At 42.3% G+C, this 14750-nt stretch overlaps 2 protein-coding genes across 4 annotated transcripts; one reads left to right on the top strand and one right to left on the bottom strand.

Annotated features, from left to right (window-relative positions):
* Positions 1-1194: 1194 nt before the first annotated feature.
* Positions 1195-14686, bottom strand: LOC119556161 (protein vav). Of its 3 annotated transcripts, XM_037868065.1 has the most exons (11): positions 13945-14686; positions 12625-12806; positions 11944-12018; positions 10197-10844; positions 4656-4764; positions 4351-4518; positions 3295-4124; positions 2851-3228; positions 2639-2791; positions 2404-2575; positions 1195-2345 (listed from the first exon to the last, which is right to left on the bottom strand). In XM_037868065.1, the coding sequence occupies exons 1-11, from the start codon at positions 14194-14196 to the stop codon at positions 2286-2288; spliced, it is 3027 nt and encodes a 1008-aa protein (XP_037723993.1). In that variant the 5' UTR covers positions 14197-14686; the 3' UTR covers positions 1195-2285. The 3 variants fall into 3 exon arrangements, with proteins under 3 accessions (XP_037723993.1, XP_037723991.1, XP_037723992.1); XM_037868063.1 differs by lacking the exon at positions 4656-4764 and having other exon boundaries at positions 10199-10844; XM_037868064.1 differs by lacking the exon at positions 10197-10844 and having other exon boundaries at positions 13945-14684.
* Positions 5571-8408, top strand: LOC119556162. The gene is made up of 4 exons (XM_037868067.1): positions 5571-5731; positions 5839-5932; positions 6808-7584; positions 7891-8408. The coding sequence occupies exons 1-4, from the start codon at positions 5692-5694 to the stop codon at positions 8144-8146; spliced, it is 1167 nt and encodes a 388-aa protein (XP_037723995.1). The 5' UTR covers positions 5571-5691; the 3' UTR covers positions 8147-8408.
* Positions 14687-14750: the final 64 nt, after the last annotated feature.

Below are 14750 nucleotides of genomic sequence, written 5' to 3'. Positions count from 1 at the left end.
CCCTTGCAGCTATAATTATTAAATTTAAAAACACAAAAAATGATATTCCCAATAGTATAAGATAATATGTCAAAAAACACCGAAGCTATAATTTGTTTCATATTATTTTCCTACCAATTTTCCGATCGTTCCTATGGCAGCTATATGATATAGTCGTCCGATTTTGATAAAATTAAATTCGAAACTCAGAACTAATTAAAAAATGTTATTTCCAAGCGTAGGAGGTTATATGTTAAAAAACACCGAAGCTATAATTTGTTTCATATTATTTTCCTACCAATTTTGCGATCGTTCCTATGGCAGCTATATGACATAGTAGTCCGATTTTGATAAAATTTAATTCGAAATTCAGAACTAATTAAAAAATGTTATTTCCAAGCGTTGGAGGTTATATGTTGAAAAACACCGAAGCTAAAATTTTTTTCATATTATTTTTCCACAAATTTTCCGATCGTTCCTATGGCAGCTATATGATATAGTCGTCCGATTTCGATAAAATTTAATTCAAAATTCAAAATTATTTAAAAATTGTTATTTCCAAGCTTAGGAGTTTATATGCTAAAAAACACCAAAGATATAATTTTTTTTCATTTTTTTGTCCGATTATTCCTATGGGAGCTATAAGATATAGTTGTCCGATCCGGCTGGTTCCGACTTATATACTACCTGCAAAAGATATAAGACTTTTGGGAAAGTTTCAGCCCGATAGCTTTAAAACTGAGAGACTAGTTTGCGTAGAAACGGACGGACAGACGGACAGACGGACAGACGGACAGACGGACAGACGGACAGACGGACAGACGGACAGACGGACATGGCTAGATCGACTCGTCTAGTCATGCTGATCAAGAATATATATACTTTATGGGGTCGGAAACGTCTCCTTCACTGCGTTGCAAACTTCTGACTGAAATCAATATACCCTCTGCAAGGGTATAAAAACACGCGAATATATAGCACACGTAAAGGGTATGAAACCGAGTTTCTAGCCTATAAATTTGAAAATCTGTTTTTCTATTGTTGCTGCAGTGCTTTGTGCGAAAAAAGGACATTGAATATTTATTGTGATATGAACTGCATTTGCTTGTGCTTTGAGAGAGACATTAATTAATAGATTTCAATCTTTCTTTCCACACTTTCACATTTTCGTTTTGAACCCAATGACAATATTAATAAAATGTTGAGAACTCCTGGTAGATTTTTCTCATATTAGAACAATTTAGTTGGGTAACATTTAATTTTAGACATTGGTGCTTAATTTAGTTTAAACCCATTTGGTGGCTGCTACTTATCATGAAATTAAGTAATACTATGAATTCCGGAGATTGATTTCATATGAAAGATGGGATCATGGCTGATGGTTTCGATATTAAGCCCTATATTTCTTTGCTTTCAAAACCTCGTTGAGTTCGCTAGCTAAACACTTTCGATTCATTGGATATTTCGCAAGTTATTCGTTGGCTATATAAATAGGTACATTATAAGTAGTTAATTATAGATATCTATATAAATTGGCTGGCCTAAAACGTGGATCATCGTGTAAATATGACGGCTATCGTTATTACTAAAGCTTTTACTTCCTTATCGTCATTACATTATCGTGGTATTCTTACTTTCTGTTCGAACATTTTGTGGCTGCGTTGCTTTCGTTATGTTAACATTTGCGTTTCAACTAGGGTTAAATATCTAGCAGTACGATAATATATGAATATAAATCTTTAAAGCTTTGTTTGCACGAGAATGCCGCGCAGGACACTCCATACATATTACTCTCCCTACATTCGCACAACCCTCACTCGACGTGGGACGATTACATTTTATAAACAAAAGAAAAAAAAGAGGAAATAAAACTTAAGAAGCTAACTCTCTTAGAAATGTAAACATATGTGAACTATATATATTTGCAATATATAATTAAAAACAATTGAAACATTAAATATAAACAATTTATAGATTTTGTAATTTTTCAGTGATTGGCACAAGAGTTTCGAGGAGACGACGCAAAAAAAAGGCTAAAAACATATATGTATGTATAAACAAAAAGCGCTTAATCACAAATAAAAACAATTTGTATTTTAAAACGTATATGTAGGTAGATTTAACTAGGATACGATCTAGCTGCAGTTGTTGTTGCTGTGCCTGCCGAGGCTGGCCACGGCCTCCTCCTCGCTGGGGGCTCCTTGAATGGCCTCAGCCGATCCAGTTCCAGCTCCTGGCGATCCAGCCATGGCTGCCGTCGAGGGCGTAATGGCCTTGGGTGCGAAGTAAACCTCGTAATTGTAATATCAAAGCTCTTCGCTGGCCAGTTTCTGCTCCTGCACGTACTCCTTGGGGAAGTAGCCCACCTGAAATGGCACAATTTTTTTTAAAAACAACCCAATTTATTGCGTCAGCTCAGCTCACCGTGTCGCCGATCTTGCCACGCCACCAGCCCTTGCTGTCGCCGTCCTTTCCAATGACCAGCACCTGGCAGTCGGTGCGCAGCTGCAGCTGATTGCTGCCAGCCTTCGGCTCGTAATCATAGAGAGCGGTGGCGATCACCTCCTTGTAGGGCCACTGGAGTGACTGATTGAGCCTGACAAAAGACGCACAAAGTGGTTAAAATAAGCACATAGGTATTACCCTGCTTTTAGCCTACCCTGCAAAGTTCTCCCCCAAATCGTTGCGTTCGTAGTAGGAAACCAGCTCGACAATGGTCTTGAAATGCCTTCGCGAGGACAGGCAGTAGAGCATGGAGTCGCCGGAGTTCTCCTGGTTGATTTTCATATGCTTGATCACATGATCATCGGTCCTAGGAAAGGAATATTGAAACTGGTGGTCTAGATAAAGCTAGTCGGGCGCACTACTCACTTCAGGCTGAGGGCATACATCGTCTCGTGGGCCGTGGATGGACCCTGGGGACGCACGCGGAGCAGATAGGTGCCTATGCGGCGGTTCTCCAGCCGATGGGCCGCCGTCTCCCGGTCCATGTTGCCCGCAAACCAATTGAACTCGGACAGCTGTCGATCGCAGACGGGCGGCGGCACGCTCACCGGATTCTGTTTGCAGCGACCCGTCGACGAGATGCAGCCCTTGTGCACGCTGATCTGGCACACCTTGCACCGATAGCCCTGGTGGATGCGTCCCTTGAGGAATTTGGAGCAGTGGCGGCACGTGGTCGGGGCGTCGAACGTGTAGATCTCCATTTTGTGGTCGGTACTCCTGCAGCCGGGCGGTTCCAGGCTTTCCCTTAAAGTGCAAGGGATATATATACATCATTTGAGAACTAACTATTATGAGAACTACAATGCATACATGGCCTCGGTAAGGGCCTTGCGCCACTTATCCCGCTCGTGCTCCGACTTGAGGTACAATGTGAAGGCTGTTTTGCCCGACTTGCGGGCCAGAAGCAGCTGGTACTTAAAACGCGTATCCCGGCCTAGGGTTCGTCGCGAATGGCTCTGCTCCACCCGATAGTCGGCCAGGTTGTGGGAGTCGCGGTACGTGTACTGCATGTCGCCCGTCTTGATGTGCAGCGCCTTCACCATGATGAGGATTTTGTCGAAGACGAAAGCATAGCGCAGCTTGGTCTTTTGATCCTCGTGCGCCTTGATATGCAGCTCGCCGTCGAGGAGCAGGCGGCCATATTGCAGCAGATCGCTCCCATTGCCATTCTGCAGCAGATGAAGATCGAAGATGCTGTCCTTCACCTTCTGTATGATGACCAAGTGGTCGGAGTCGCGCTTCACCTCGTTGATATACTGGGACACATCGATCATGGCCTCCTTGGCCCGCTCCAGCGATCGGTAGTCGTCGTGCAGCGGCGACGTCTCCTTCACCAGCTTGTCCAGCAGCAGGTGGTACTTGAGAATGCGCTGCATGGGCACCGACAGGATGTCCCGCAGCTGCAGTTTGCCCACATTGTAGTCCCGTTCGCACTTCTGCACCAGCTGGTCGATGATCTGGTTCTTTTTGCACACATCCGCCAAATAGTCGATGGCCCCCAGCAGGCAGGAGCAGTACTCGCCGTAGATGAGAAAGGGTTCACGGAACTCGAGGAACACCTGGGCCATCTTCAGTTTGGCATTGGGCGTCAGGGATTCCCGCAGTTTGTCCAGGAACCTTGTGTGGATGTCGGCCAGCTCCTAAAAGACAGAAATTGCGAATGTAGTTTTAAGAAACGAAAAAAGGCCTGGTTCCAAAAATTGTCTACGCTGAGAACTCTTCTTTTCACTTATTCGAGAAGAAACGGTCTTGATATCAAGATGAAGTTCTCAAGTGTTTGTCAAGAAAGTTCTCTTTGACTTTGTTTTTCCAGAAGAAACGTTCTTGAAATCAAGACGATTTCATTTTCAGGGAGCTTGAACTCACTCTGATGCGCGGGAATATGACACGCAGCTCGTCCTGATTGAGATGCCGCTCCAGCGGTCCCATGAACTTAGTCTTCAGCGCCGTGAGCACGTCCAGGTAGTTGGATTCCGTGTCGATCAGCTCCCGGATGACATAGTCGCGCTGCTCGAAGCTCGTCGACGAGGCGGTCTAAATGGGGGGCAAAAAAAGAAGGACGATGGAGGTGAGTCCGGGATTAGTGCGGTCAGAACTCGGGCCAAAGTGACTGGGCCACCGGAATGGGTGTCTCATGCACGGACAGGCGGTGGTTCGGTTCGCAATTCTACCTGGCTTCTACTCGTCCTGTGCAGCGCGCACAGATCTTGGTACACCTCCTCTTCTTTTGTGTTGGTGTGGTCGTAACCGGTTCCATTGCATGCAATATTGTCGGTGGTACTAAACGAAAATAAAGGCCGAAAAGAAATACAAATCATAATATGAAATCAAAATGGGGTATGGAATATATTTTGGGGACGGGGAGTTCCTATTGAAAAGAAAAACAAAACATAATAAGGGGGCCAAAGAGGGGATCTGCGATATCTTATGGTAAATATATAATAATTTAAACAATATTTACTTTTTAACAAATTTCATTCAAAATAAATGTTTACTGTAAGAAACTAAAACCCTATTTTCTGGAAATAATAAATAATACATTTCTGTAAAATTAAATTTAAATTCGATAGTCCGGCCAGCAGTTAATCGATTTCCCTCCCGATAACAACAGCCCGCTGCTGCCCTAAACGGGCCTTAAAAGAACCAGGGCTGCAGGGCTGTTGAAATAATATCGTATCGATACAATATTTATCACCCGAAAAATATCGATATATCAAGTATTTTGAATTGTTTGGTTATTTTTATAAGGAAAATAATAAGCAAGGACAATTTTAATACTCAAATTTAAAACTACGTATGTGACTTAAAGACTTAAATTACTAACAATCGAACTTTGCTTTTGAAATTTATAGTTATTTATACATTATATACAAAATTTAAATACCCCGGTCTGTCTTTTTCGCGACAAGATATATTGATATATTTGTCATATCCCTAACTCCCGTTTTACTGACTCTTACGTTGGGGCTATTCCTCTTGTACTGACTCTTAGCGATAACAGTGATATATCAGGTGAATAAATACCACGATATAAGTATTTATTTTTAATACCGATATATTGATATTTTGATAATTTTGCACATCCCTATTTCAGAATATCTGGGGCGAATAAAAAAAACTGTGTTTTCGGACTTCATATTTTATCATCCCCCGCATTTTGGACTCGGACTCCACGCTTGGCCACGTGCTCCTCCTTTCCAGGGGACCATGGACCACCACACGTACGCCAAGAGCGGATCCAAAAAGTGTAGGCTACAACAACAACACACGTGTTCTATGGCCCAAAACTCATGCAGTTTCTTTCATTCTTTTGGTTTTTTGTGCTTTTGGCAATTGCAAATTGCACTTTTTCAGGGACCGCGGATGAGAAACGCGACTTGGTGGCGCAACGGATTGCCGCGGATGAGCTATTCTCCAGATATTCACCGAAACACGCGGAGCCATGGAAGTGAGTTTCTTGGTTATCCACGAGGAGCACTCGGGGAAGTCCAAAACTATGGATAAAATCCCTTGATAAGGGATCTCCAATTGGGTTTGGCAAATGATTTGGGGTCTACTTTCAATAACTCCCACATTTAAACACCCAAAACATGAATATAGAGACATATCCAAAAAGGAATTTGTGGAGAAGTCAAAATCTATAGTCAAAATTCCTTCAAAAGAGGTTACCAATTGGTTTTAGCATAAAACTACTTGAATATTATCTACATTTAGACACCTAAAACATATTAGCATGTCGAAATAATAGAAGAAAACCCAAACTATCGTTAAAATCCCTCAAGAAAAGGACCCAATTGGGTTTAGCACCACCCCTTTAAAGCACCAAAACAATGGTATTACAATTATAATCCGTTTGAAGGGACTGATAGCATAGAAATTACTTCATAACTAGTCTCAAAATCTTTTTTTAAGTGATAACCTCAATTTTACAAACGTGTAACATTAAAACATTTGGTGAAATAGGAATAATCGAATAAATCACTCAATGAGAGGAAATTTGATACTATTTCAAAACAAATCAAAGAAACTGTAATGGTAAACTGCTACTATTATATATGTCCAAAAGAAACCATACTATCCCAATTTTTGGTTTGAGTCTATCATTAAATTAGGTATTCCAATATAGGGGAATTTTTAAGTATACCTCTTTGTATGCTATACTAATTACCTAAAACAAAATTCAAGCGGGGAGGTTGTACTAAGATCATACCTCATATCATAAATATTTAATATATAGTTTAAAAAGGGACTAAAACCTAATCTGTGCTGCGCTATCCGCTTAAACAAAACACTAATGATATCCCCACCTCTTGCATTCCCCAGGAAATTCAAGGACATGGCCAAGATCGGCGACTTCAGCGAGATAGCGCTGCGCAAGCAATGGTTTTCCATGGTGCAGCGCTACCGCATCCACAAGGCCAACACGCTGGGCGCCCCGCTGACCAAGCAGAGCATCGAGGAGCTGAACAAGGAGTGGGAGTTCTTCGGCCCCATCCACGCCTACATGAACCAGAAGACCGCCGACCTGCACTCGTACGCGCTCAAGGAGCCGAATGTGGAGCCACCCAACAACAATCTGGCCATCGCCAGTGTCTACTCCTGCGACGAGTCCCAGCTCTCGCCCCTCATGCTGGGCGTCCTCAATGACCACAACTTTGGCGAACGCTCGCCGCCCAACGAGGGCGGCGGCGGCGGTGACACCGATGACATGGACGAGTCCGCGTCGCCCTGCCATCGGAGTAATAGCAACAAAGACAGCCACATACCCAGCAACAACGATGAACTGGACAAGCTGCTGGCCGAGGCCACCATGCGCAAGGATGCGGAGAGCAGCGGCGGCGGCGGCGTTGATGGCGAGGATGTGTGCATGCTCCAGCTGGGCAGCACCACCTGCCACGAGGTGGAGTGCGGTCCAGTGATGATCGGGGGCGAGGTGTCGCTCTCCAACAGTCGGTACAACGACTTCGAGGAGTCGGCGATGCCCGCAACAACGGTGGTGAAGACCGAGCAGCTGGAGCAGCAGCAGAGCGATCCGGCGGTGGCCAAGATGGCCAGGAAACGCCGCCGCAAGGTGCTCAGCGAGAAGGACAAGTATTACAGGTGAGAGATTCGGAACAACAGAGTGGGTTATGTTCAGAGATAATTTTAAGTTATTAAGAACTATTCTTTGTAGATAACCAGAGCTAATTGGCTTTCACTATTCTATTTATTCAAGATATGCAAAGCATTTAAGTTAAAGGTTCCCAAAATGTTACAAAATCAAATGTTAAAGAGCTTTTTCATCTAAAAGTAGTCATATTTCTGCACTGTTTTTGTTTTCCCACAATTATCTTGCACTAGCTGGATTCCCCAACTCAGTAGAAATGGAAACTAGAACCCCAATTAATTTAAAATTCCCTTTTGCAGGCACCGCCGTCACTACGAGCAGCGGATGGAGAAGCGTCTGATGGGTCTGTGCACCGTGGTGGGTCAGCTGCTGAAGCAGTTTGCGCCCCACATGGATGTCCAGCCTCTTTTGGCTCTGGGCAGCGACATGGTCCTCAATTCGCCGACACCCAGTAGCAGTGATGAGAGCGGGAACGAAAACGAGGCGGAGGAGCAGGAAGTGGAGGAACAGGAGCTGGGAATCGATGCGGATGGCATCGGATCACTCGGAGTTTAAGCGGGCATTCACTTAACCACCACGTGAATGATGCTCCTCCACGGGACTATCCTCAACTATTAGTTCCTAGTGGAGTCGTGTGTGCGTTCAACAAATCCCATCTCAAATGTATTGCGAACTAAAGAAAAGCGCGCAGACTTTACTTGCGCTGTTTAGATAGATAGACACGCTAAGTGATTACGAAAACTGAATACATTAATCAACTGAAAGAATGTAAGCACTAGATAAGCAGAAACCAAATACAATACGTATGGAAATGTAACAAGCTTGGAACATTAATGGGATCGTAACTTCTAATAGTACTGCAACTTAAAATAAACCAAATACCAAACGGTTATAAATAGGTACAAGGGGATAATCAAGTTAATTAGCCAAACCAGAGCAATCGGACGGACGAGATAGTGAGTGGGACATGTTGTGTTTTTAATGGGATCCGGCTTTCAATCGACCTTATCGCGCATTACATTCCCCCGGGTGAAAAGCAGAAGCTCTCGGTTATGGATCGATATGGGTTTACCTCGGTCCGATGACTGTACCGAACCAACTACTTTCGCAATGCGCAGAAATACAGTAGTAGGTGGTTGTTATGTAAGCAAAAAGAGGCAGTGGTTGGCAGTTGGCAAGTACTTCCGGTGGCTATGTTTGGCACGGCCCTCGATCGATGTCGGGAGGGTCAATAACCCTCTGCATTCCCCTTTCGGATTCAGAAAGAGGCCAGCCGAAGAGAAGGAAGATACCGATATGTGGAGGCTCTAATCTCTGTTTCGTTTTTCTTCAATGGTACATAGTGCGCGTCCGGGTTAGTTAGTTAGTGGTTAATGAGTGGGTGGAGGGGGAGGAGTGGGTGAAGCTCAAGCGCAGGCAAGACAAGCAGTGGTTCTGGTGGGCGGTGCTGGGCCGTTTCTAAAGCCTACAAGGAGGAAACTAGAGGATCAAGCATTCTGGGGAAGATCAGGGATCAGGGGCAGAAGGAAGGAAGAAGAGGAAGGGCTGTTACACATGACAATACACTGGGGTGGGTGGATTTCGTGGAGCAAATCGTAGGAGCGGAAGGTGATTATATTTCCTTATGATTACTTAGTTATTTAAGATCAAAAATCACATTCCGTGTTCCTATGATTTATACTACATCTCCACTAGACAAGAAACTTTAGAATTCCCATACAGATATTGACAGATTTTAAAGTATAATACAAATGTTTCGTACTTTTCCGAACCCTCTATCTATCTACACTGGTCGGCATATGTATTTTGACAAAACAAAAGTTAAATATACGCATAACTTGAATTTACTTCTTGTAAACTATAGGCACCAATGGAAAGGTAATTTAAATGCCGTTTGAATAATACAATACATTTCTTAACCCATTCAGTATTTATTGAAAAGGACGAATTTGTGTAAATCAACTTTTAAATTTTTTTTTAAAACTTTTTTCTTCGACTTGAAAATTTAAATTTTTTGATGCAAAAAGTTTCTTCAAACAAAAATAATAGTAACTGCAAAAAGAATTTTTCAAAAATCATTTTTCTTATATTTTTTATGATTTTTTGAAAAGGCTTAAAAACATGCATTTGAGCCATATTTTTCTCTTTTTCATACAAATTTTTTCCGACATTGTCACCTTCAAAAAATCATAAAAAATATAAGCAAAATGATTTTTGAAAAATTATTTTTGCAGTTACTATTATTTTTGTTTGAAGAAACTTGTTGCATCAAAAAATTTAAGTTTTCAAGTCGAGGAAAAAAGTTTAAAAGTAGATGTTTACACAAATTCGTCCTTTTCAATAAGTACTGAATGGGTTAAGAAATGTATTGTATCATTCAAATGGCATTTAAATTACCTTTCCATTTATGCCAAAGTTTACAAGAAGTAAGTTCAAATTATGAGTATATTTAACTTTTGTTTTGTCAAAATACTTATGCCGACCACTGTACATTATCTGTTTTATGATATTTATGTATGGAAATTCCGCCGCTTTCCTGCTCGATCCCAGATCCAGATCCCACCCCACGCCGGACACAAAGACAGAGTAATATGTTGGACTGCACACCTCGGGTTTGGCCTTCGCCTGGAAGGTGACGTAGCACAGGTCCTCGTAGACCTTCTCGTCATCCTCGCTGTAGATGTAGGCGTACTCGTGCTCGTGCTCGGTGCATGCCATCGAGGATCGGTAGTTGTAGACGGCGGCGGCCGCCCTCTGCAGGCGCTGGCTCTCGCTGACCAACAGCGACGACGAGGAGGACGAGGTGGACACCAGTCGTCCCATGGGTGGCCCTGGTGTGGCCGCAATAGACTCAGATGCAGCGTCGGCCAAGGGCATTTCCACTGCACTGCACCGGGCGGCGGCATAGGATTCCGGTGTGGGTGTGACCGCATTGGAGGCGGAATGATCCGTGGTCGAGCCCACCACATCCAGGGTGAGATCAAAGGAGAGTTCCCGCACGGGGCTGCCTGCCTCGCAATCGGCCAGCAGGGGCGTCTCCACGCCCGCATCCTCCAGGTCGTTCTCGATGGTCGAGTCGCACATGTTGGACAGCGAGTCCTCGATGTAGTCATCAATGTCCTCGGTGCCGTTCTCGATGGTGATGTCGCTGTTCTCGTCCAGCGATCCGCTCTGCGAGGTTCGGTCGTAGTATTCCGCCGACGAGGAGGCAGAGGCGGCGTCGATGCTGCCCGTCTTCCGCATGTTCAGATCCCTGGTGGCGATGGCGATGGAGGGATGGTGAATCCCCCACATGTGTATATACCACCGATAAAGCAACACACGCATTCACACACACATTCATTCGGAGATTCGGATTCATTCACAGAGTAGTTAGTGTGTTAGACAGAGATAGGAGACAGAGAGAAAGAGAGAGAGTGTGTTAGATAAAGCCGAGGACACTGAGATATCGCTTGGGTTCGGTTAGCGGTACTACTTCCCATCTCATCTTGCACGGAAAACAATGATTATCCATTATCAAAGGAGTATTTATGCTATAATTACTTTGGTCACTTAAAAGGTGTCTAAAAGTAGTGATACCATTATCATAGCCTAGTATTAGACGATTATCAATGGAGAATTTAAGTTATAATTACTTCGGTCACTTAAAAGGTGTCTAAAAGTAGTGCTACCATTATCATAGCCTAGTATTAGACAGCTTTATAGGTACTATTTCTTTATCTCGTACAGAAAATATTTACTATCCGATATCAAGGGAATATTTATAGTTGTTATTGCCGGCTCAAGTAAAATCACTTTATAAGGTGTCTAAAAGTAGTGATACTTTTATTATAGCCTAGTAATGCACAACTTTAGAAGTAATACTCCTTTATCTCGCACAAAGAACATTGATTATCAGATTTTGGGTATAATCATATATATGAAACACTTTATAAGGAGTCTAAAAGTAGTAGTTCTGATATTTCGAACTAGTATGAGATCTTTTTAAGTAAGATATTATGTATATTGATTATGATTATCCAAAACTTTTAACTCTTAAACTTTTTGAGATAATATTACGATTTCGAAAGATTTTAAGCAGAAACGCGTTTTTTCTACAGATAGTGAAGCAAAGACATTTTTTCCATGTGCTCGATAAGCAGCCAGACATAGGCTTATAGACTGGGGTCCGGGAAGTATGTGAGCGCATAATGAGATCGGTTCGGGTCGCATTGGCTTGGTTTGAGGGGCGGAGTCGGGGGCAGGGGTTGACAATGCTGGGGCAGGAAATGCAGGCCGCGAATCAAGCGGGGAGCACGCACCATGGTCAAGGGGACTGCAGACAGAGATCCCGCCCGGAATTGGCTACTCACGTGGAATGCAGGTCCTTGTAGATGGCCTCGTCCGAATGGGAACGCTCACTGGGCGACAGCTGCAGGTTGAAGCCCCTGGAATGTGTTAAAATAAATCATTATTAAATTAGTCACAACAAGAATCATATTCCTTTATAATTCAAAAACATATTTTGTATAAATATATGAGAAATAAAAACAATTACTGGTGCCTAATTCATTTCCTAGAAATGTACTCTATTAATAATTCCCATATATACGTGTCGAAACAATTGTACAAATTCCAATTCAGCTCATTGATAACAAAAATGTATTGCGAACTGCAGCGAATGATTAATTGATGGGCCACTGCTGAAAAATCAATTTAGCTGTGCGCTGAAAAACATTCCAACATTCCGTGTAGGTATTTCAGGAATGCACTTGAGTCAATATTATTTAGTTGAAGTTCTACTTTAATCAGTTTATCTTCTAATATCTTTCATTATATAAAAAAATAAATAAATCGGTTTTCTATTGCTAAGTACTTGATAAAACCCTTATTATTTCAGTTTCTCTTTATCACAGTAAATGAATACTATCTGAACCTCAATGGCTTGATGAAGCAGCGAAGATCTCAAGGTCTGGGCACAGAGGGCCCACTTGTTTGCCCACATATCGCAAACTGGTGATAACCATGTGCGAACTGGGGTTCGAGAGACTCACACAAGATCCGGGTGCAATTGCTGCACCTTGCGGCACTGCGACAGCTTGGAGAGCGTGATGAGGACGCGGTGGAAGTTGGTCAGGTCGTACAGCATCGTCGGCTCGAAGAGATCGGCGTCGCGGATCCCAAAGTTGTTGTGGCACACGTCCAGGAAGAGCTTGATGTTCTTGCTGCACAGGAACTGCAATGGATGGAACGACGTTTCCGATTTAATTCAAGCGTTTCTTATACAAAGGGTAGTACGAAATTCAATAATAGCATAGGACATATGTATTTTGAAGTATTTGTATTTAACTTAGATTAAACTAATTCTATTTTTAAATTTTCTAAATATTAAAGTTCTTCATTTGGCATCAGTTTTTTGTAAATGAAGCTTAAATATTCCATGATCGTAGAACGGACATTTTGGGCTTATTCATAATTATATCTTTATAGGTCTTAAGATGTATATGACTCATATATTATAATGCATTATCTTAAAAGATAATTCTTAAAACGGATAATTTTAGTTATATCTTTATAAATTTTATAAATATTAATTTTATTTTTTTAGCTTAAATGTGCCATGATCTTAATAATATCAATATTTGGACTCATCTGGGGACTTTTTTAGTTATTTTATTATTAATCTTAAAATTAATTTGTATAACATATTATTATTACATTACAGGCTTCCAATTGGAGTTTAAATATTTTCCTTCTGCGAAATAATTGTGCGGGGTAATTTTATTTATTTTTTATAGATCTTTATATTTATTTTTCTAACATACAACATCATATAATTTCCATTGAGCTTAATATTTCTTGACTTCAAAAGGCTAATTCCTAGTCTCCATAGGGTTAATCAAATTCATTTTTTCAAACATCTCAAGATTTATGTATAAGCATTCTTGGTCTCCCCTGGGGATTATTTTATTATAAATCTTGAAATTAATTTGTATAACACATTAATATTACATTACAAGCTTCCAAAATGAGTTTAAATATTTATATTTATTTTTTATAGATCTTTATATTTATTTTTCTAACATACAACATCATATAGTTTCAATTGATTTGATAGATAGATCTTTATATTTATTTTTAATATACATACAACATCATATAGTTTTGAATGATTTGTTCTAAATAGAGCTTAAATATTTCTTGACCTCAAAAGGCTAGTTCCTAGTCTCCAACATTTCAAGATTTATGTATAAGCATATTTTTCTTCATTGGGGGGTTCTTGGTCTCCCCTGGGGACACTTTGACCTACTTCTATACAGATCTTGGGGTTTATTCGTAAAACACAATATGATTGATTCGCTTGATTGATTTACCTGTGCCATTTGCGGCTTGCGATTGAACTCGCGCGGGTCCATGCTGCTGGGGTCCAGGTGGATGACCAGGTTGCAGAGCAGCACGCCGTCGCGCAGCGTCATCGCCAGGATGCGGATCTCGGCGTCCGCCTGGGCGGCCTTGTGGTCGGGCGGGATGACCTTGCACCTGGTTAGCCAGGCGACGCATTCGCGCCACAGATCCCCGTTCACGCCTGCCACGCCCCCGAAACTGTTGCTGTTGCTGCTGGCCATTTGATGGGTGGTTGGTGGGTTGTGTGTTTTTGTGGGCCAGTGGGTGGGATGTGGGGTGTGGGGTGGGTGTGGCAAAGGGGGCGGGTAGTGGTTACTGGACAGGCGGGGCAGGGGGTGGGGAGGGCGACTCTCGTTGCGTTAATGAAAACAATTGAGACTCATCAGTTGGCCGTTGCTTTTGCCTTTGCTGTTGCGATTGGATTGGTGAACTCAGCTCACTGGATGGCAAACACACAGATACACAGAACGAAAAACGAAAAGCGGAAAACAGAAAGCAGAAAGCGGAGAGCACAACACAACAACACAACTAGGTGTCGACCGAATTCCGCGGAATGCGCCGCTGCGTTTGCACCGAACTAAACCGAATTGCGCGACAGCCGTGGCACCCTTTTGGCTTGGGAAAATGCTCACTTTGGTTTTAAAAACTAATTTATTTTATTGCAAAATATTGGTTTATCGAAGAGGAAGAGCGAACTGGACTTCGAGACCGTTCGCTGTTGGTTGAAAAATACCACAGGGCTGGAGAAATAAAATACCAAAAATGATCAACAGTG

The sequence above is a fragment of the Drosophila subpulchrella genome, chromosome X (assembly GCF_014743375.2).
Source record: "Drosophila subpulchrella strain 33 F10 #4 breed RU33 chromosome X, RU_Dsub_v1.1 Primary Assembly, whole genome shotgun sequence".
Lineage (NCBI taxonomy): Eukaryota > Metazoa > Arthropoda > Insecta > Diptera > Drosophilidae > Drosophila > Drosophila subpulchrella.
This window is presented reverse-complemented; position numbering and strand designations above follow the sequence as displayed.